At 42.7% G+C, this 21,762-nt stretch overlaps 2 protein-coding genes and 1 long non-coding RNA gene across 3 annotated transcripts in view; 1 reads left to right on the top strand and 2 right to left on the bottom strand.

Moving 5' to 3' along the window:
- The window catches only part of LOC147248609 (uncharacterized), a 7,011-nt gene extending 2,641 nt beyond the window's left edge, over positions 1-4,370 (bottom strand). The window contains exon 1 of the long non-coding RNA XR_015119546.1: positions 4,182-4,370. This is a non-coding gene — a long non-coding RNA (uncharacterized LOC147248609). The remainder of the gene's footprint in view (positions 1-4,181) is intronic.
- On the top strand, positions 690-8,318 carry rab34b (RAB34, member RAS oncogene family b). Its single transcript, XM_086227091.1, has 11 exons — positions 690-771; positions 1,120-1,236; positions 2,529-2,620; positions 3,800-3,865; positions 4,734-4,835; positions 5,445-5,509; positions 5,607-5,658; positions 6,371-6,452; positions 6,692-6,782; positions 6,868-6,975; positions 7,434-8,318. Exons 2-11 carry the CDS (start codon positions 1,189-1,191, stop codon positions 7,496-7,498), a joined length of 771 nt encoding a protein of 256 aa, XP_086083217.1. The 5' UTR covers positions 690-771; positions 1,120-1,188; the 3' UTR covers positions 7,499-8,318.
- supt6h (SPT6 homolog, histone chaperone and transcription elongation factor) lies at positions 8,318-21,737 on the bottom strand. Its single transcript, XM_086227085.1, has 37 exons — positions 21,420-21,737; positions 20,467-20,577; positions 20,191-20,361; positions 19,948-20,021; positions 19,642-19,822; positions 19,235-19,316; positions 18,758-19,013; positions 18,475-18,576; positions 18,235-18,348; positions 18,017-18,106; positions 17,688-17,830; positions 17,289-17,434; positions 16,711-16,815; positions 16,309-16,589; positions 16,042-16,196; positions 15,644-15,839; positions 15,398-15,537; positions 15,111-15,228; positions 14,940-15,016; positions 14,719-14,854; positions 14,448-14,585; positions 14,158-14,325; positions 13,941-14,068; positions 13,591-13,798; positions 13,323-13,470; positions 13,017-13,159; positions 12,793-12,933; positions 12,506-12,701; positions 12,235-12,380; positions 11,977-12,069; positions 11,753-11,866; positions 11,542-11,666; positions 11,131-11,243; positions 10,964-11,041; positions 10,659-10,834; positions 10,214-10,479; positions 8,318-10,014 (listed from the first exon to the last, which is right to left on the bottom strand). The coding sequence occupies exons 2-37, from the start codon at positions 20,564-20,566 to the stop codon at positions 9,822-9,824; spliced, it is 5,241 nt and encodes a 1,746-aa protein (XP_086083211.1). The 5' UTR covers positions 20,567-20,577; positions 21,420-21,737; the 3' UTR covers positions 8,318-9,821.
- Positions 21,738-21,762: the final 25 nt, after the last annotated feature.

Here is a 21,762-nt window from a genome sequence, read left to right as displayed (position 1 = left end):
TAAAGGCGAGCTGTCGCGAAAATATTACGTCACAGGCTCATGGCGTCCTGTCGCCTCCCCCTGTGCGGAAGGAGAACAAACTCGCTATTGAACATTAGTGCGGCAAACATCACGTCCAAAAGTATAAAAGCACTTCATTATTTTCAACACCAGTAGTTTTACCCGCAGCTTCTTGACAAGAAACTTTTGGAAAAAAAAGTGTTCCTCGCTTTTTTATCTCACTCTTTTCCATGTGCTTTTATATAGTTATGCTTTATTATCTGTATGTATTTGATTAAACAGCTACAGCACAAATTATACTAATTGGATTTCAATATTTTTCCTGCTTTTGATTGCAGTCTTGTAATATTATGCAGTTGTGTCATATCTTAAAAATCTCTTGTAGTCCCCACCCCTTTTTTAAAAAAAAAAATTCTTATCAACTATTTAACACATGGATCTCCAGTCAGGACTGGTTTATTACACCCATTAACAAACCTGTCAGTGGTTTCAATGCTTTGGCTGCGCTATGCAAACCCAGGGACTCACGGGTCTCAAAAGAGTCCTTCAACACCAAGCCTTGCATCACGAGATGTAGAACTCACATCAACCACAGAGCGGCGCTGTTTGACAGGCTACGGTCACGCTCCTAACTAACCCGGGGCTTGCCTGTCTGGCAGACTGCTGCCGGTAGTTTATAGACGTTACTAGTTATCGTCAGTCACTCTGGATTTGTTTTCTCGGGGCACTTTGACTGTCACATCTCCGGACTCGACATTTTCTTCATTTCAGGTAAAAGTTACTCATCTTTTTACATGGGAAAAACCCAAACTAAAAAAAAAAAAACAACAACAAAATTCTGTATTTAATCTAATGTTTGACACAGTCTCTTTACCCGCTCTTCAATGCGTTATCCTTAAATCTTCACCTACTAATTGAGACTTTTGAGGTCACAGCAGTGCCTCCACTTGAAGATAACACTTGAATGACAAAATTTAGACTTTCCATGTCATCTATTAAATACCTGCGGATTAAACTGTCAACTCGTATTCATGTCAGACTAAAACGCACACATTTCTAAATCAACTGTACAACTTACATCTATTTGAATAACACAAACTGTTGTTTGCTCTGGTTCAGGTGTGTGCGTGTGTATGAGAGAGCGCGTGTGTAATTGTATGAGTGTATGAGCTGATCGACTGCAGCAGTATGTTGCCACCTGTAAAGAAGAATCGGATCATAACACAGCTCCCCAAGGTTAGAGTAGCGCGCACACACACACACACACACACACACACACACACACGACCATCACTTACATGACTGGTTTACTTCAATGTCTTGTAAAACAAGTCGATTAGGATGCGTTTTGATCTCAAAAGGATATCAATACTCGAAGGGATGTCGGTAGAGTTTCATGATATATCGTTTTAATTTTACTGCACAGCCCTTTAGTAAACTAGGCTTATTTAAGGATCATGGGGACTTTTACAGAACACTGTCATGTCTCTGCAATATGACGATTGCTTGATATACACACGCTGAAATGTAATTACAACTAACAGTGTTATGATAAAGTTATTTAGAGAATCAAACAATGCTGCTCTCTGTTGAAGTAGAGAGCAGCAAATTTGCAAAAATGCTTTTCGCAGAACACCTTGTAACTTAATTCATGTTTCATATTCATGTAAGAGTTGTTGCATGAAAAAAAAAGTTACGTTTTTAAAATGAAGCCACTGATGCTGTGAAGACATATTTTTAGAAATTGAAAAACTAAGTAGAAACGGTTCATAGCTCATAAAAAGAACCGTTTCCAAGTTGTTCACCAGACAACAATGAGCCAGCACAGGTTTAACAGGATTTACTGTGTGCAAGTTGACTCATCACCACTAATATCAGTAGTAGCAGACCAACTCTTCTGAAATTTTGCACCAGTTTTTCCAATAATGATAAAGTCGGTGTGTGAAGTATTGCGTAGAATGCGGAAATGAGATCCATGCAAGTCAGGCTGATTGGGTGCTAGAAAAAAAAAAAAAAGATTCTTTCAAAATGAAAAGTTTGTTCAGTTTCATCAAAATACAAATTCACAACCAGTTTAATAGAAATGGATTTATCTGCAATGTGAAAGAGTCCAAGTAGTTTATATTCTGGTGTCAGTGACTGCTGCAAGACGCCCAGGTAGACCCACCAACATTGGGCCCTCCCCAGCTGCTCACCCCGTCGTCAACTGCTCAACAGCAAGCAACACAGCCGCTAACGATACATGCTAACTACCTGCTAGCTGCCCAGGGATGCTAAATGAGCTGCTTTCAGGGATAAATACTTTTTTTTTTTAAAAGACATATTTACCAACCAATACACTGTTCTAGAGGAGAAACACAGATGCAGTCCAGTCCACTGGCAATGGGGGAGGAACCAGCAGCCTATTTTTTTTTGCATAAAAATTGTTTTAACTCTCCTAAAATGGATTCTTGACACACACAAAAAAACCTCCCTCCGATGTGCTTTTCATCTTTCTTGACTTTTCATTCTTCAATCTCTCTTCACAGTGTTTTAGTCCACATGCAGCACTACACACTAAAGATGGCTTCCACCCTCAGGTGAAGGCAGTCTGCCAGGTACAGAAGACAGACTCTCTGAGGTGAGATCATAGAGGTCAGAGGTCAAACCACATCTCAAGGCCTCTCTGTATTCTTCCCTCCCTGTGAAGCTGTTAAAATGAAACCATGCAAAAACAAGTCAAAAATCCATCCATCCATTTTCTACTGCGTATCCTGTTGAGGGTCGGGGGGGGGGGGGGCTGGAGCCAATCCCAGCAGCCTTGGGGTGAGAGGCGGGGTTCACCCTGGACAGGTCACCAGTCCATCACAGGGCCAACACATAGAGACAGACAACCATTCACACTCACACCTACAGTCAATTTAGAGTATCAATCAGCCTCGTCCCCTCTTGATGTCTTTGGACTGTGGGAGGAAGCTGGAGTACCAGAGAGAACCCACACAGGAACAGGGAGAACATGGAGACTCCACACAGTCTGGAGCAGGGGCTTGAACCCAGAACCCTCTTGCTGTGAGGCGGCAGCGCTGACCACTGCACCACCGTGCTGCCTTCGGGTCATTAATATATTGTATAATTCAACAAAATCTCTTGTCTCTTACAGCTGCTAGCTATCTAGCTAGCAGGGGGTCTGGTGCTCTCATCAGATGTGGATCAAGACACAAATGGGGGCCACAGAAGATTTTCAAAAATGAAATAAGAGAGTCACAGTAATCAGAAATAGCACCTTTATGATGGGGTTGTTGGAGACTCTAGGGAGTATTTCCAGGGATTATGTGGCATTTAATCAAACAGTCACTACAACTGCACAGTGTATATTATAATATAAATATAATTATATAAATTAGGTCCTACAGAATAAGAGCTTGATCTATACTGCAAGTTTTAGGTTGTTAAAGAAAAAAAAGAAAAACCTATCCAGCAGATGATGAACATTTTAAAAAAGGTTTGAAATTCCTCAATCATTCAAAATTTAACCTAATACAGGGAATAGACTGCTTAAATGATTTAACTCAATAAAGTAATTTTCTTAAATGCCAAAATGCCTTGTGGAGCATTTAAGGTTCGAGTTGTAGGGATTCAGAGTGACTAATTTTAGTCAGAATTTGCCATAATTAACAAAGTAAAAGTGAAGGAAGCTTATGAGACATTAAAAAAAAACTTGGTCTTTTCATTTTATTTCTCCTGGACGGTGATTCTTACATCTTACTGAGCGTGTTTCTCTGCCTGAACAGTTTCTGACGTGCTTGTCTTGTGTTTACAGCTTGAATGTTGCCAAAGTCATAGTAGTGGGAGACGTTTCAGTTGGGAAAACGTGTCTGATCAGCAGGTAAGAAGCGGTCATGAATAACAGCGATGGCAAATCTTTTTTTTTTACATTTTTTAAGTCTCTTCTTTTTCACTCATCATCCATGATGAAGAAACTGAAAATATGATTTCTCAGCCTTTCAATATTTTGTAAATTAAAATTCTTGCTGTTTACATGTAATATTCAATATGTACAACATTTAAATATCATACAAACCTGGTTTTATAGTGACATTATCAACATCTGTTAGTATCTTTGGACTTTTGGCCTAATAAGAGGTGTAAGTTATTGGCTGTAGGATAATATGGCTGTATTTTAGCATTCGATAGAAACTTACCTCAGCAGGACCTCGGACTCTCAATACTTCAGTTTTAGTTTGATTCGCTTCAAATATCCGTTTGATTCAGTCACTTATAACGTGTTTATCAAACTTCTTTATACTGATATGCCCATTGTTTATAAAAAGTTACATAAATTAGTGAGATGTTTTTCCCACTAGAAAGATAGAAAACTACGTGTGCACTGATTCTTATAAGCTGATCTAATTCCCACAACAAAGAGCAGGTGCTGCAGGAGGGCAGGCAGGGAGCTGATTGGCTGCAAAGGAAACAGGGCGGGTCGGGAGACGACTGAGCTAATTAGACTCAGCCAAGGAGAATAAATGAGCAGGAAGTCAAAGCGTCATAAAAACAAAGAGGGAAGTGATATCGAAATAAAATAGGAAATAACCACGCAAGACAAAGGAAAGACAAAAAAATCCAACAGTGAAACTAAAAGTACACATTGTTTAAAAAAGAAAATCCAAACAGGACAAAATGAGCCAAAAATAAAAAAAGGGCAATTTTATTGACAAAATAATGAAGATGTCTCTCTCTCTCTCACACATCAGGTTCTGCAAGGGTGCCTTTGAAAAGAACTACAAAGCGACCATCGGGGTGGATTTTGAGATGGAACGTTTTGAGGTGCTCGGCGTTCCCTTCAGTTTGCAGCTGTGAGTGGGTTCTATTCATCCTACCCAGGGATGGTAAGCTATGGGCTGAGCTAATGCTTCGCTTCCTGCAAACGATCACACGAAGGAATGAACATAAAATTCTTGTCCGATGATTGGATATTTGGGAGGCTACGGAGCAGCCTCAGGATAATCTGATTTTCAAACATGTTTAGACTGTTACGCATTAAACTACACATTTTGCTTATTGCACAAGTTGATATCTTTGAGAGACGCTGATGAGTCCTAAGTCAGTGAGCCTCCACAGCTGTGACATGGTTGGGTTATGTCACACATGTTGTGGAATCTTTCTGTCTCATGTTGCGCGATGGCAAAGTGGAATTCCACTGATTATACACACTCTAAGTGATTAGACTGCTCAGCGCTTAAAAACAACTTACCACACATCTGAGAAAACATCCCTCAAAGATGTCACCGGGGGATAGTTTCTCAAGTTTGCCTTGTGTTTGACTCTAAACCTGCAACACAAACCAGCTTTAGAGGTTCGTTTAAGTTCCTTTATGGCTTCATTCTCAACTCATCATGACTCCAGGATGATGAGAGGATCACTTTTCCAAGAGGACACTGACAGCTGCCTCCGATATGTTTCAGGTGGGATACAGCAGGACAGGAGCGCTTCAAGTGCATCGCCTCGACATATTACAGAGGAGCTCAAGGTGAAGTTAGCGGCGCACTGTTACACCGCTCACCTTTGTATTAGTGTTGAAACACCTGGAAAAACCAAACGTTCTGTCTCTCTTTACGTTCCTGCAGCCATCATAGTGGTGTTTGATCTAAGCAGTGTGAGCTCTTTAGCGCATGCCAGGTAAGAAATATCACATTTTGAGCGAGCTTAGCCATCAAAGGCCAACGTGTGTCTGTACGCATATGTGTGTGTGTGTGTGTGTGTGTGTGTGTGTGTGTGTGTGTGTGTGTGTGTGCGTGTGTGTGTGTGTCAAACAAGACAATATTGCATTATTTTGGTAACTTTAAAAAAAAATCATCTGACATTGGGCTGCATATTCCCTTAAATAAAATACTAAAGGTCACAAGAGTTCTTCTTATATTAGATTATGAAGTAGAGTAATTAATCCGACACTTTTCATGTATTCCTCTGGTTAAAGGGATTATTATGCTGCACCAATCTCATCATTTTTATTGAACTTCCTGTCTGGGACGAATGTTTCTTATAAGTTTTATATTTGTTGTCCCTGCATTCTGATGGCTAAGATTACCAAATTAGAGCAAAAGGTTTCTTACTCTCTGATGTTTGAAGTTTAACTTGTGTGTGTGTGTGTGTGTGTGTGTGTGTGTGTGTGTGTGTGTGTGTGTGTGTGTGTGTGTGTGTGTGTGTGTGTGTGTGCTCATGTTATTTGTGGGTCCTCACATCCCTTTTTGGGAAAAAAGTGAGTCCCCTATAAGTTTTGCCAAGGTTAGTGTAAATCATTTTAATGTCCTCTGAAGTGATGGCCGTGTGTGTGTGTGTGTGTGTGTGTGTGTGTGTGTGCGTGTGCGTGTGCATGTGTGTGTGTGTGTAGGCAGTGGCTGGAGGACGCTATGAAGGAGAATGATCCGTCCAGTGTTCTACTGTTCCTTGTCGGTACCAAGAAGGATCTCAGTGTATGGAATTAATCCAGGAATGACAAACATATTATTGACAAAGTATTTTTATGTATCTGATAAAGATACATCATTTTGTAAGAATTAGAATTAGAATATTTGTCTCATGCTGTTTTATATTTTTGACAGGATATCATTATTAGCTTTCTGTAGAAATGCCTTCAGTCCTTCCTGTTAACATCGTCACCATATTTTGACGTCTCACAAGCGCAACTCTCACGCACACTTCTTCCTCTCAGTCTTCTGACCAGCTGGCTCAGGTGGAGCAGGAAGCCATCAGGCTCTCGGAGGAAATCAAGGCAGAGTACTGGGCTGTGTCTGCAAAGTCTGGTGAGTCGGACACAGGAACAAATCCACCTCCCCAACCACCTGACTCCCTCGACCGCCCTCATCATCTTCTCGTTTGTTGTTCCAGGAGATGGTGTCAATGATTTATTCGCCCGTGTGGCTTCTCTGACTTTTGAGGCCAACGTTCTGTCTGAGCTGGAGAAAAGCGGGTCACGGCACGGCGGCGATATTATCAGTGAGTTGGTTCACTCCTAAATAATCTCATTGGTCAGAGGGTTGTGTCACATTATGATTGATTTAACTGATTTATCTGCAAGTAATTTGTTCCTCACTTCCAGTAGTTCTCAACAGCTAGAACAGTGTGGTTAAAGGAAGCTTTAAAAGACTAAACCCACAGAAAAACATAAGATCCTGTCACTCACTTGAATGCCAGTCCCGCTGGGTAAGGTTGGGTTAAAAGAAATTTGAGGACGGTATTGCTAAAAAAAAAAAAAGAAAAAAAAAAAGAACACCCTCACCATCAGTGTGCGTGAAGAAGGCAACAATTTTAAGCGCCATTAAGGTGGAAAATCATTTTGTAGGTTTTTGATCAATTCCACATAAATCACTGCTATGTCACCCACTGCTTATTTATGAGTGTCATAACTTAAATGTCTAGATTTGGCTTCCTCATTGGATTTGTTTTCCTCTCAGGGATCACAAACATGACAGACGCAGATCACAAGCCGAACCAGCGGAAATCCAACTGCTGTGGATGAGAGAGGGAGAGAGAGAGAGAGAGAGAGAGCCAAACCGAACATGAACTGAAAACATGGACTCCGAGGGGATTTCAGGAATTAAAAAAAAAAAAAGAAAAAAAAAGTTGTGTTGTATCAGCAAACGTCTGGGAGAAAGTTGAGGATGTCAACAACATGAAGTCAGTCAGCAGAGTGATCTCTCAGGAATTTGAACTGCTGGCCGGGGCTACAACAAATAATGCTTTGTCATGTTGTTTACGTATGTTTTTACCAAGAGGACAATTCTTCTTCTACTAGGTTTTTTTGGGGTCGGGGAAGCATACCGCCATTAAACTGCACTTGATGCTTTTGTAAACATAACATCCGTCTGTCTAGTGACATTTTCCAGACCCAACAGATTTCTCTGTGTCCTCACCGGTGTCCGTCATGTGTCTACTAATGTGATGCGTACGCTGGCTCCCATGACCGTGTCCATTTATCACGATGCATTTCTCTCCTCTGACAGAAGAGTTTCTCATGATTTTACAAAAATGGAGGCATTGTTTTTAGGATCAGAAATGAGCAGTGACTTCTATCTGAAGCCAATCAATTTATTCACTTAGTAGACAGACAGGAAAAGGTGCTGAGTGCTGGTTGAAAGGTCTCAACATTACACTCTCTCATAACGTAGACACTTCAACCAAAGCTCACATATGTGTAAATAAATTGGTTTTATCACCGTGTTGTCAGTTTCCTTCTGCGTGAATGTTAAAGCTGGTTAAATCCCTCCCCATCTCTTCCCAGTTAATCAAATTTCTACCGTGGAGAAAAGCAAGAATGCACACAAACACGTCGATCACATGTCCGGATTACAGGTTTCTTTCCTGATTTAGCATGAAAACGAATCAAAAGAGTTTCATATGAACACTTTTATTTAAAGGGATCACAGGTAGAAACGGTCATCAGCAGTGTCAGACAGCAGATCTCCTCTATTACTGCCAACAACCAATCACAACCTTGCTGAGAGATGTTATCCTTTTAATCTGGTGAGACATGAAAACCAAAGAGTTTAATCCAAAAATTATTTAAAACAATATGCATACTATGGGACCATTTGCAAACTGTAAAATGAAGCACACCAGCTGGTTTGTACTGTGACACTAAGGCACAGCTAATTAAAAACTGAGCGCATAAAAGAAGAGGGATTGACTGAAAACTGACGATCACAGAAGAGGTTCAATGTCAATTTAACAACAATATATTCATTCTATCGAGATCATTGCGTGCAGCTGAGCATATTTAACAGTTAGGAATATAAACATAGCGGATAGTTTCAGTGGTTTGCTAATAGTATTGAATCTGAATTGAACCTGTTTCATAAAGAACACTTTTTTTTTTTTTTGGTCGGACCCCGTCAGACACGTAGGAAACGATACTGTTCAGGACTGAAATGAAGCAGCAGTGTGAGATCACAAACATGTCAAGACCCGCAGATATTCCAGAGTTTCAAAAATCTTGACACGGCCAAGTACACATTAAATATCGATGCGGATTAGCTTTAAATGTGGACCAACGTTTTCTGCTCAACCTCATTTATGAACTCACCAGTTCTCTCTAGACTGGCCACGCAGGCTCCCCAGACAGCTCAATACATTAGAGACTATACAGCGTGTATACATACGACAAGCAGCAACTCCTGTGAGAAACTCAAGCTGACATTTTGCTCAATACCAGCATGTGTGTGCGTATGTGTAAAGTCACAAATGTGATTGACAGATGTCAAAGTTCAAACAGAAAAGAAATTATTCTTTATTCATTCTGACGCATTCCATACATACAATCTCCTGATCGGCTTGGAAAAGGGCTCTTTTGGCAACTGCTCGCAAAAACCCGCCAACCGTAAAGGTGATTTCACGTGGGTTCCCTTGAAACTGTAACTGTGCCCCTCCGTCGGAACCGTTCACGGATCAAACCAATTGCAAAAATAAAGATAGAAGGACAGCTTGTCTAGTCTGTGTAGGTCCATATCCTATAAGTAAATGCTGTCAGATATTTCAAGTTTTTTTTTTAAACTGACTTTCTTGCGGGACATTTACAGTGTTAATATGACTATACAAAATACTGTAGCCCGAGGAAGGAGCTGGCTGGAGTGGAGGAGGGGAAACATCTGGGATGAGATGATGCAGGACAGGGGGACGAGAGGGAGGATGAGATGAGCCATGACTGAGCGATAGTATCAGGAATGGAGTCAGCTGGATGGAGTGGGCTTCAACTGATGAGAGACAGAAGAGGGGACTGAGGAGGTGAATCCAGATGGAGGAGGATAGAGTTGGGGAGGGTGACTCTACGCCCCGCCCTCGATGTCCTATCGGTCCATTTCATCAAGCAGGGGTGTGGCATCTCCAGCGATGGACATGGGTGTGCTCTCGATCATGGGGCTAGGCGACGGTCTCGGCGTCATCCTCTGGGCCTTCTTACGTCCCTCTGCTTCTTTTTCTTTAAGCCACTGTTCGGCCATCTTGCCCCAGTCGACTGCAGAGGCGTTGCTGCTGCTGGGCCTTTGGGGGAGGGAGAGAGCAGAGGGGGAGGTGTTTAAAGATGAAGGAATTCAGCTGATTCATTTTAACATGACTGACGGTTTGTCACCATCTAGAGGACTCAAACGTTAAATGATCTGGCTGACAAGTAACCAGCAGGCTGGCTGACTTTGTAGTTGAAATTGTAATTCCTTGACTTTATAACAACGGCTGTACATACTTTGGCTGCTGCTGTGGTGTTCGTCCTCTGGAGGAAGTGGAAGACGACGGCGTGCTGGAGGAGTGGCCGTGGTGACTGCTGTGGCCATGGCTATTGTGGTGGGACACGTGGCCTCCGTGTGGGTGTGCGTGAGCGTGTGAGTGGGATGACTGTGGAGTGGAGCCGGGATACTGTGGTGTGCCCAGAGCCTGCTGGCTTGGTGTGGTGTAAGAGTAGCTGGGCGTCATCATGGGCGTGGCCATGGGCTGCTGCGGTGTAGCAAACACCTGTGTGGAAGGAATCACAGCGGATGAGATGGGCGCAGTGGAGGATCCAATATCTGTTACCAGTTTACATAACTAGTCATGTGTCAGTTGTTTCATAGTTGTAATCAAAAAGAAATTAAAAAACGAGCTTGGTGGACCAAAACTAAACTCAACCTTTCAACATTCAAAACTGCACTCACATGATAAGCAGAGGAGCTCCCTCCCCCTCCTGTGCTGCCGCCGTAGCCATACTGGCTGGAGCCCCACTGTGCCGGGGTGGTGTTGGGGTTCTGGCCCTGGCCTGTGACTGCAGCAATGGCGTTGAACATCTGAGAGGTCATGTTGCGAGGGAGAGCGTTGACAGCTCGTGTCAAGTCTAGAAAAAGAGTGCATAAGTACATTTCACAAGTACATTAGGAGATGGGAATGAGTACAACACTTAAAGTACACTAGTGATAATCAGAATATAGATTTGTGGTAATGGAGGGAAGAGTGAGGGACTGACCTGCGATGTTGATGTTGGCCGGTGTCGCGTTCAGGGACGCAGGTGTCCTGGTTCGGCTGCTGTTGCTGGGTGTGATGCCTTTGAGAGAGAAGAATATGTTTATATCTGTTCCTTTATAAAGTTCTGTCACGACATAAATTGTGAGCAGTATTCCAATGCAGCCATACCTGGAACAGGCTCTTGATAATGGTCCTTAAACCAACGGAATAATCCGTTCACTGTCGGAAATATCTGGGAACGGTAACGAAAGCCATCTGGAGTGATGGTCACATACTCGATCCTATCAACAACAAAAGGCAATTTACCTCAACAGGCACATGAACATTGATGTCAGAATAACAGCTGTGTAGTAATCTGACTCAGATTGATTCAGATTAACAGACATGAGCTTCTGATGTTGTCTTATCACTGTTATTTCTGAGTGTTAACACCCCTGAACAGTGACACTTGTTGCTTCTGTGGTTTTCATTTGAGTATAAGAGGAACCAACACGAATAAATGTATAAGAAATAAGCTTCCACTGACACACATATGCGATATTTTCATTGCTTAGAGGAGGCCAAGCCAGTTCCACTCACCGTGGTTTTCCACGAGGCTGGTAGCCAAGTAGGAACTTTCCTGGCATGTCTACACATGCAGAAACAAAGTAAGGAATAAAAGTAGGCTTTTCCCTCTTTGTCCTGACCAATAACTCCTCCATTTTCTATCACAAAGAAAACAAGAGAAATATGAGAGATGCGACTTGTGGCAAAACCATGTCATGAAGCAAATCTGTAAATCTGTATTCACCTCCTTGTTTCCTCCATTACACTCCTGGAAGTACTTATGCCCCAGTAGATCTCGGGCAAATGAAGCCATCGGCTGGATGAAGCGGGCAGTGATCTCATCCAGATCTTCAAACTCCTGCAGAGAACGAAAGAAAGTCTTCAGAACACGTAGCACTCGCGGATGTTTCTGGTCAATGACCGACGCAGCTCCATAAAAGACGCTCAAACCCATTCTACAGAACTTACTTCATTATTGATCCACAATTTGTGCCCCAAACTGAAAGCGTTCTCTTTTCCTTCTTCTCTGACGTCCACATGCTGGTAAATACCATCAGCCACCTACAAAACACCATGCAAGTATTAGTTTGTTTCCTCAATGAATCAAACTAAAGGGACTGTAAAGCCTACATCTCTATTACTTTTGTTATGAGTATGGATGAGTATTTTTCATCCATTCAGGTGTCTTTTGAAATTTCACCCTCTGTAGCGCTCCCTGTTCCTTACCTTCCATGTGACGGTGAGGTGGTTTTCCCCTTTGCTGCTGGGTCTGATGATGGCATCTCCCTGGTCCATTGTCTCCATCATCTTCTCCGCCTGATTAAAACTGATGTTATGGAAGTTGGGGTGGGCAATCACACGTTTTATATATGCTGGAGAAACAGAAGAAACAAGTGTATAAAGAGAGTCAAGTGTAAAATTTGACATTGTTGGGTAAATAACCCAGTGTATCAGGAGGAAGTTGAGTGTCATGTCTTTAATTTTATACAATACTAACGTGTTCGCTGCTGTCTCTTTTTAAACTCCTCCTCCTGTTTATGATCTTCGGACTCATTGTCAAAATCATAGTAACTGTCCTTGGGGAGCTTCCACTCGTTACCCTTGTCCATCAAATCTGAGGTACGGCACGTGAGGTCCACACTGAATTTCTCAATGTCAATTTTCATGATACGACAGTGAACTGTCATGCCCACCTGAGGGAGGAGAGACAATGATAGAATGATGCAAGGCAGACGGAAGTAATACATCATATATCAGAACAAAGGATCTGAGGATTAACCTCACCTTCACCCGCTCCTCAGGGTGTTTGACCACTTTGTCACTGAGAAACTTTGTGGGAATGAATCCCTGGACGCCGTTATCTAACCTGCACCGCACCCCAATAGCCTGACCTGGACACGAGCCACTGTCAAAGTGGTTCCACACCTAAAGCAGCAGAAATGATGCATCATTGTCAGTTGTTTTCTACCATTAAGGACACAAAAGAAGAAACCTCCGCTGTCTGGTACCTCGCTGAGTTCAGGGAAGTTGTCCTGCTGGCAGAAGGGACACTGCCACAGCCCCGTGGCATCGTTACGGATGGCCTGGTCATAGCTCTCCCCCTGAGGCCGCCGGTGAGCGATACCAGTTACTACACAGGTGATCAGCTTACCTGGACATTCACAAATGGGAAAAAAAGAAGGAAAACCTTGTTAAAAAAGGCTACACAGGCCTTTAAAACCACATCTATACAATTCCCAGTATTTCTTTATACAGGGTTGGAACTAGTAATTGCTCTTTGGTGAATTGTAATTTACAAGATAAATGTGTCTCACCAATATAAAAGGTCTCTGGAGTCTCTTTGGTGAGCAGGTTGAACACCTCCTCAGTGTTGGGGACTCTGTAGGGAACTCTCAGGTCTTTATATCTGCAGCTCAACTCTGCGCGGATATCGTAGAGAGTAATTCCCTTGTTGCCGTAGCCCTGCAAGAGGAAATAAAAGGTTGATCACACTTTGGGAGACTTGGATACAGAGGCTATTCTGATACCAAACAAGACCAACATCATCTTTTTTCTTTAATGTCGCTTTAACGACGCACTGACCTGTCTCTCCAGCTCTTCAGCAAAGGCATCCAGATCCAGATCCTTGAGACGCTCTGGATTTTCCAAAATCTCCTCCAGCGCACCAGCTGGGTTGGCGTCTTCCGCAGACTCATCATACTCGAGGGCGTCGACAGCCATCTTGCGAGCCCACTCATACGTCTCAGGGTGGACACGAGACCCATCCAGAACCTCGATGTAGGAATCCGTGCTATATTGAGAGTTTGAGAGCAGAAAAACAATGTTACAGAATTATGCCCAAGGAGGAATAAAAAAAGGCTTCCAGTCACTGGTGGATTTATTACTACTGATGTCTGGGTGGCCTGAGAGGGATGAAATTCCTACATCCACACCTGTCTCCGAGTGATGCCGTGTCGATCTTGATGAAACCAGCACAGTTGATAAAAACCTTTGGCCCCATGTGACACATTGTGACCAGCTGAGTTCTGTTTTCCAGACGGGTGTTGTTCTGCTTCAGAATCTACACCAATACAACAAGCAGAGAGTCTAAAACAAGACCTGACTGTCTCAGGTATATTCACTTGTGTCCGCAGCACAAAAACCACAAACCTTGAGCAGGTGGGAGCCCTTCCTCGGCCCCAAACCACAAACATACTGGACCATACTCTGAGTGTGAGGGTGGGCGATGGCCCGGTTCACGTCAACTCCAACCTCATTGACACGATTGATGAATTCACAGTAAAGCGCAGAGAGCAGATCCTCCTTCACCACATGTTCCTGAGACAAAGAGACACCATCAGCTGTTTTAATAGCAGTTATAGTTGCTCAGCAGGGTGGAGACAAGTCACATTATCATCTCAAAATGTAAGACTGTGCAGATTAAATAACTGATCCCTCACCTGCAGTGGGTGTAGTTTGAGGCAGAGAATATCCTCGTCAGTGCTGCAGACCTGGGCATACTCCACCAGTGGATCCTGAATCTTCCGGGCTATTGATACTGCCTGCCGCAGCAGAGGAGGGTAATCCCTGAAATCAGCCTGCACACGAGGACAGCAGAGATTCAGGGGAAAAGGAGCAGTACAGTATCCTAGCTACAATACTTTGGGCCACACGGGCATCTTGATCTAGATGGGATATGTGTAGGTTCTCCATGGTTTACGAGGTGTTTACCTCAGACTTCTTGCTATTCATGTACAGTGTTGCCAATTCATTGTCCACAAGTTCGACTCCCACAGCGGGCAGAATGGAGTCTTGCTCAAGCTCACCGATGGCCCTCTTGATGTCCTCCATGATCATCTGGGCATCTCTGCACACAAACTAAGTGTAAGAACATAGTCTCCATCTAATCTCTACAACAAATCATCCAAATGTTAAAGAAGAAATTGATTCACCGGTTTTCCCCAGCAACCGCTACCACATGAGGTTTCTTGCTGGACAGGAACTTCTTCAGGTTTTCAATGTCGTTTGCCTGAGGATGACACACAAATGAGTGACCTTCCCGAGAAATCATCAGAAAAGCTTGTTTGGGCTGCAATGTGGTACAGGTGTTTGTCTGCTTGTACCTTCTTCTCCCTCTCATCCTCCCTAAAGGCGTTCCTCCTCTTCATGAAGTAGGGCAAACGCAGGAAGTCCACCACTTCTCCTTCTCCGTTGATCAGAGCGCAGAAAACTGGCGTATCCCTGTCAGAGCAACGTTTGCAACATAAGTGTTCTGTCAACATCTCATGGTCCTGTATGGTCACTCGAACTTTGCATCAGACATCTAAGAATGACAAAACCAACTATTCTAGCTGCTGATATATCTGACAAAAATAAAACAAAGAAACCACAAAAACCATTGAGCACAAACCTGCTGGGTGCGTAAGCTACACCAAGCACCCGAATGCCTTTACCCTGACTCTCGTCCATCAAGTCATCATCTTCCTCCAGCTGCTGATCAGGCCTGTAGGGAGCCACCTTAAGCCAGTTATACAGGCGGCGACAGCAGGACTAGAAGAGGAAATGGAAAACAACACAGAGTTCATAATAATTAAGACGACTGCTCATACCCTCTTTGTTTTCTAAACACATTAATAATTTATAGAGTGATAATTACCCTAACAATGCTGTCTTTGGCTTCAGCAATAAGTTTGCTCTTGAGCTCCTTGGCCATCTGAGGGTAGAGGAACTGATTGAGAGCTCTCTCTATGGCTAAAGTTCGCTGTCTGTTCCACTCCTGCACCTGGTGACTGAATTCATCCCTGTAGTAGAACTGTTTGATCTCGTCAAAGTACGTCTGGTCCCCAGCGTAGCTAAGGAGACGCAGCGGGAAGACACAAGAAGAAGCAGAGACAGAGAGATCATCTTTAATACTTCCAAGGTCATATTTCCAGGACGTACCTACAAGGATGTGGTTGAAAATTGCACTTTGCTCGCATTAAATCTCAGTAAAAGAATTATAGTCTGAGTACATGAGTATTAAAACTAAGTAAACCTCATCAGGTTGATGCTTACCCTTTAACTCCTATAAGATCTATACAGATGTCAATGGAAAGCAGTCCCTCATCTTCAGCCAGGCACATCTTCAAGAACTGATCCCCATTCAGCTCTTTTACAGCTTTGTTCTTCAGATACTTAAAGGAGTAGGCAAAATGAGCCTCATCCACCTCCTAAAAGAAGTGAACAAATAACACAGCATATTTAGAAACATCTTCAGGTCACTTTTTGATCAGATACAATATTTTACTTTCTCAAATATCAGTAAATTATTTGTGATCGTACCTTCTTGCCCTTCTTGGTAGGCTTAATATTTATCTTGGCCCTCTCCTGAAAGGTCTGACGTAGAACTTGTCTGACCAAAGGTTCTCGAGCAATCTGCATGGCCACCATGTACCTGGTCCCTTCCAGCACAGCTTCAGGGGTGGTGAACTGACTGCAAACATAATCTTTGGCCAGCTCTATAGGCTCAGCGGGGAACTGTTCCGTCTCGTGACGCTGATAGCTGTCTCTCAGATTTTCCCCAAACTGCTCTGGAGTTAACCCAAACTTTTTCGCCAAGCCATCTGCGGTAGGAAGAAGACAAGGTCAGGGCTGGTTCCCTTCAAGCCTTGATGGATTATCCTCAGTATGGCAAAGCTGCTTTAACACTGATATGGTAGTGTGCAAATAAAAAACTAGATTTACCAAGTCCTACGCTCTGACAGATACTGTACATATCTCTGCGAGAAGCAAGCTTGAGGTCGGGTCCTTTCTGTTCCTCTTCTTCAACCTCAATTTCTTCATCATCACCTGAAGGGGACATCATCAGGATTAGATCCTTTTACACACCAGACATGACACAAAACCTTGATTGAAAATACAGAAAAGTTGCTGATTTCCAAACAATGGAAAAAAAAAAATGTGAGTGCATTACTATGTATGAACATGTGGAAATCCATACACCCATCCATTTTGTACTGCTTATCCTGTTCAGGGTCACGGGGGGGGGGGCAGGCCAAGGACCAACACATATAGACAGAGACAGACAACCACTCACACTCTCAGCCACACCTACAATCAATTTAGAGTATCAATCAGCCTCGTGAATAAGTGGAAATATTTTACCCAAAATTTAAGACTTGTTGCAAAAGAGACTTTTGTCTCATAGCACAGCCGTTTAGCAGAACAAACATCTCAAGACAGTTCAGTTACTCTTGACCAATTCTGCAACTTTCATCCATCATAATTAAGACAACTGACCCATTTAGCAACATCTATCTTACCATCCTCTGTCCCTTCGCGGATCTTTTTGAGACGCTTTTTGTTGGCCTTGGCAGCATTCTGCATTTTGGGAATGTCTCGGCCATAGTACAGCAAAAAGTGGTTGTACACGTCACTCAGCTCCTCCAGAGTCTGCACATCTTTCAGCCTACAGAGAACAAGGCAGGACAGAAAACCAGTGACTTTGCATGCTGACTTAATTCCCTCACAACCAAAGACAAAAGATTAGGGATGATGGTAACCCTTCCAGGACCTGGTAATCCCATCACAAGTAAGCGGGTCTTTTAATGGAACCAGCTAATCACTCAGAGCATCCTGAACATACGCCGACTGAACACTAGCAGCTGCTCTTCTGCTACCATGATGCACACACTACACTTCCTGTGGGGATGAAGACCTACCTCTCCATGTCAGCGGTGTCCAGAGGACGGATTCCATCGGCCAAAGGTTTATCAGGGTCGGCAGAAATCTGTTCAAACTGGTACGACTGCATCTTCTGAAATAGACGGGTCAGGTTCTGCTTGCGGGTCTTCAATTGGGTCCACTGGTGAGAGGAGAACAAACATTTTGGAGAGAGAACAACAAGAACAGGGATATCCAATTGAACTACACATTTTCTTTTTCTTAAAACAATGTATAGCTAGTGACTAGATTATTTAGACTCTCAGTAAGTCATTCTCCAAGTCCATGTGTTTTATTTTTCCTTTGACAACACCACCACCAACTATACCTTTTCATCCCACTGCCACACCTTCCAGAGGTCATTGATGTTGAGCTCTGGCTCCACGTATTCTTTCCTATAGAAAGCTATGAAAGGAACCTGAAAAACACATTCGATAATACAAGGTCTTTACACAAGCTGTACATGAGGCATCTTGGGAAAATAAATATTCTACGAGGAGAACAGAAGACGGAAAATTATCGTCAAGTCACGTGACTTCATTGTACCTCAAACTGTTGATTCCTCATGAAGTTGAGGGCCTCTTTAATCTTAGCAATTGTGCTGGGGCCTTTACGGCTAAAGTTTGTGGTTGTCCCTCTGTCGAGATAATCTGTGCTCTCCTGTTTAGGCCAAAAAGAAAAGAAAAGAACAAAAAAAAAGATTAATAAAGTGATACACGGGATACAGCTGACCAAAATTTCCCTCCAATGTTCTGTGTTCCATTTGTGAGTAGGACTAAGTCACACCTGCATGGAGATGGTGAGAGTGGAGAAGCCATGTCTGAAGATCCACTCTGCTTCCTCTTCCAGCTCATCATCTTCAGCAGGTTTAACAGGGATCGATCGTAACTGGAAGACAGAGAACAAATTCGGGCACTCTGAAACACAGCACCTGGTGAACGCAGGAGGAGGAAGCTTTCAGGGATTTTTGTTGGTTTGTTTGAACATTCATGACCAAAACAAACAAACAAAAAAAAGTTCCTTGGTCGATATGGGATGTATCATCACAAACAGATGAATAAACACAAACCTGGAACCTCTCGGGCATGTCTGTGGAACGGATCTTATTGTCCTGGTCGGTCATGTGACTACTTTCAAGCTCACTGGGCTCGTAGATCTCAAAGATACTCTTCCTCCCCTGCCTCCTCTTGGTCTGTTTCTTGGGTCTGTCCCAGCCCTCTTCGTCTTGGTCTTCTTCCTCCTCCTCACCCTGGTCATAAGCATCTGCGTCAAAGTCTGCAAAGTCAAAGTCGCCGCCGAAAATCTCCTGGGCCTCCTGGAGGGCTCTGTGGGACGGTGGACAGCGACTTTAACCAGGACTCTTAGCTTGCGTGTTAATGCATGAACAATTGTACTGATGGAGTTTAGCAGTACCTGACTCAACAAGAACTTTTTTTTTTAACATGTGTTATGCAAAAATAAGAGGTGAAAAAAACAAAAACAGGGCTACTTCATTCTGTCCTGAAAGATGAACAGCACATGACTGACAGTCAACCGGGAGACTCACGCGTCTGTGTATCCTGAGAATTTCTTGCCCCTCTTCTTGGTGATGGGTTGACCATCGTCATCCACGATAAAGTCATCAATATCTGTGGAATAAAAGGATGTGTGGGAATGAACAGGATTAATTACACTGTGTTTAAACATTACATCTCTCTCTGTTAAGAAACACAGCAAACTGAATTATTGTAAGATATAAAACTAAAACCTTTACATTTGCAAAGCTAGAAAATTTGTGGCATAATTTCTTGAAAAAAATACTACTAAAAACATTGGTGAATAACATCAAAGTTGCTGATTAGTTTTGTGTCGCTCAACTTATTTATTAGCAATCAATTTGGTTCACATTGTCCTTGTATTTCCCTACTTGTTTATTCTCTACGAGACATCAAATGCTCTTCATTCCCGCCTTACCCGACTCCTCATCCTCTCCTTCTTCATCGTCATCTGCTTGCTGTAGAGGTTCATCAGTAGCCTCGGCTTCCTCCAGCTCACCCTCTCCATCTCCATGAAAGATTTCATCAGCGATTAAGTCCTTCTCATCGTCGTCTTCTTCGTCATCATCCAGTGTTTTCACACGGTCGTATTTCTTTTTCTGTAACACACAACGGGTACTATAGCATCTGCACTGCTAGCAAACGTTGGCACGCTAACGTTGGACATCAAGCGCAATGGGAGAAGTAGAACAGCTGGGAAAATCAGACCAAAAATGATCCTCACCCTCCTTTTGACTTTAACACCCAAGTTTTCCTCAATAAGGTCGAGGTCATCATCATCCAGGTAGTCGTCATAATCTGCAAAGATGAAGCCCGGTCAGTTAACAGACACAAGTGTAGGTCATAACGTTCAATCCAATAGATACCCCTACTCCAAATACTACATTTTTCCAGTCAGTCTGCTTCTACTGGGACATAATTTTGAAAATTTTATAAAAGGCTGCAAGTCCTGATGTCATAAACCTACTGCGCTTTTTACGTCGATGCCTAACTTCCTCTTCTGAGTCACTGCCTCCTGCACTTGCACTCTTTCCTCCTTCCTCTTCGTCCTCTGCCTCTTCATCTCCATCATCAATAAGCCCACGTAAATTGCCCTGCTCGTCTTGGTCTTCTGTGTTCTCTTCTTCTTCTTCCTCATCTGTTCACAAATGGCAGATGAAGGGTTTACACATGGGTTTACTATGGCAGATGAAAAGTTTACACACTAAAATATATTACCAGAAGCAAACATGTCACAACATACCATCATCTTCCATAAACCTCTGGGTTTTCTTTGGTTTTAGGTCCTTCTCTTCAAACTCCTCCTCTGACTCCTCCGCCTCGCTGTCAATGAAGTCAGACATGACTATTCCTCCTGCAAAGAAATGCACAATGTTTTTGACAAAGATTTCAAAAATCAGTACAGTATGCACTCATTATCCGGTCACAAATATAAAAGCCAAACATGTGCGCGCGCACACACACACACATATACGTATATATATATATATATATATATATATATATATATATATTGGTCAGCCATGCCCCATTTTACGGATCATGAACTTATTATTATAATTAGCCCGCGATCAATCATATTGACTCAATACTCGACTTAACATTATTAATAGAGAGTAAACGTGGTAATTTCAACATGAATACAGTTACTTAAAGATAATCTTAGCTTTAAAAACCCCGACACTGAGTGATATCGCATTGTCATAAGAAAACACGTTAACACAAACTAGATTGATTAATCATATTATGTGAATGATTTGGAAACAAGCCTTCCAATAACACTGTTAATACACAAACAAACCTTAGTATTTCTAACATTCCTTACCAAACATCAACACGGTAGCTGTTATTTACGACTGCTAGCATTCTAGCATGCTAGTGATGCTGCTACTGGCATTAGTTAGCTAGCATTCATCTTTGTAGCGCGGAGTGTGGCTAGAATCCACATTCCACATCGTTTCAATAAATATCAGTATTATTCTGGATATGAAAGCGACCAAACTGAATCCATCGTCGTAGATATAAACCAAGGCCTCAAAGCCAACTTCGCAGTATAACGTTAATCCCTTCACATACCATAGTACGTTAGCTTAGCAATAGCATGTACGACAACAGGCTACAATATTGCCAGGTTCGCAAATTTATCCTAAGCAAGAAAATTATAAGGTCGCGATGTACCATCGAAACTGGACTTACACGTCTCACTGCGGTGCAATGTTCCGTTAATATTTACTGTAATGATTAGATTGTGCTGTGTTTTGTGTGTCTGGGAGCTATTGTACTTGTAAAAATGGCCGAAGGAAGCGGCGTAATGACAATTCCGGAGTGAACTGGGAAGACTTCTCTCGTTATCAACAGCACAGTAACACCCCTTGGTGTTCTACCTGGAGTTTACCTAATTAACAAAACAAGCACACTTGCTTAGAGACTGGGCGGACGCGATCAACATGTAATACAATCGAATTACGCTCTCAATATGCAACTCAATAAAAGTCTCTGTGACGCTAAATCTGAATGAACAAACTCGAAATCGAGCAAA

This window comes from Aulostomus chinensis, chromosome 15 (genome assembly GCF_037954235.1).
Source record: "Aulostomus chinensis isolate RoL2024-O1b breed Wild chromosome 15, RoL_Achi_v1.0, whole genome shotgun sequence".
NCBI lineage: Eukaryota > Metazoa > Chordata > Actinopteri > Syngnathiformes > Aulostomidae > Aulostomus > Aulostomus chinensis.
The sequence above is the reverse complement of the archived record's forward strand: the minus strand, read 5'-3'. Positions and strand labels throughout refer to the sequence as shown.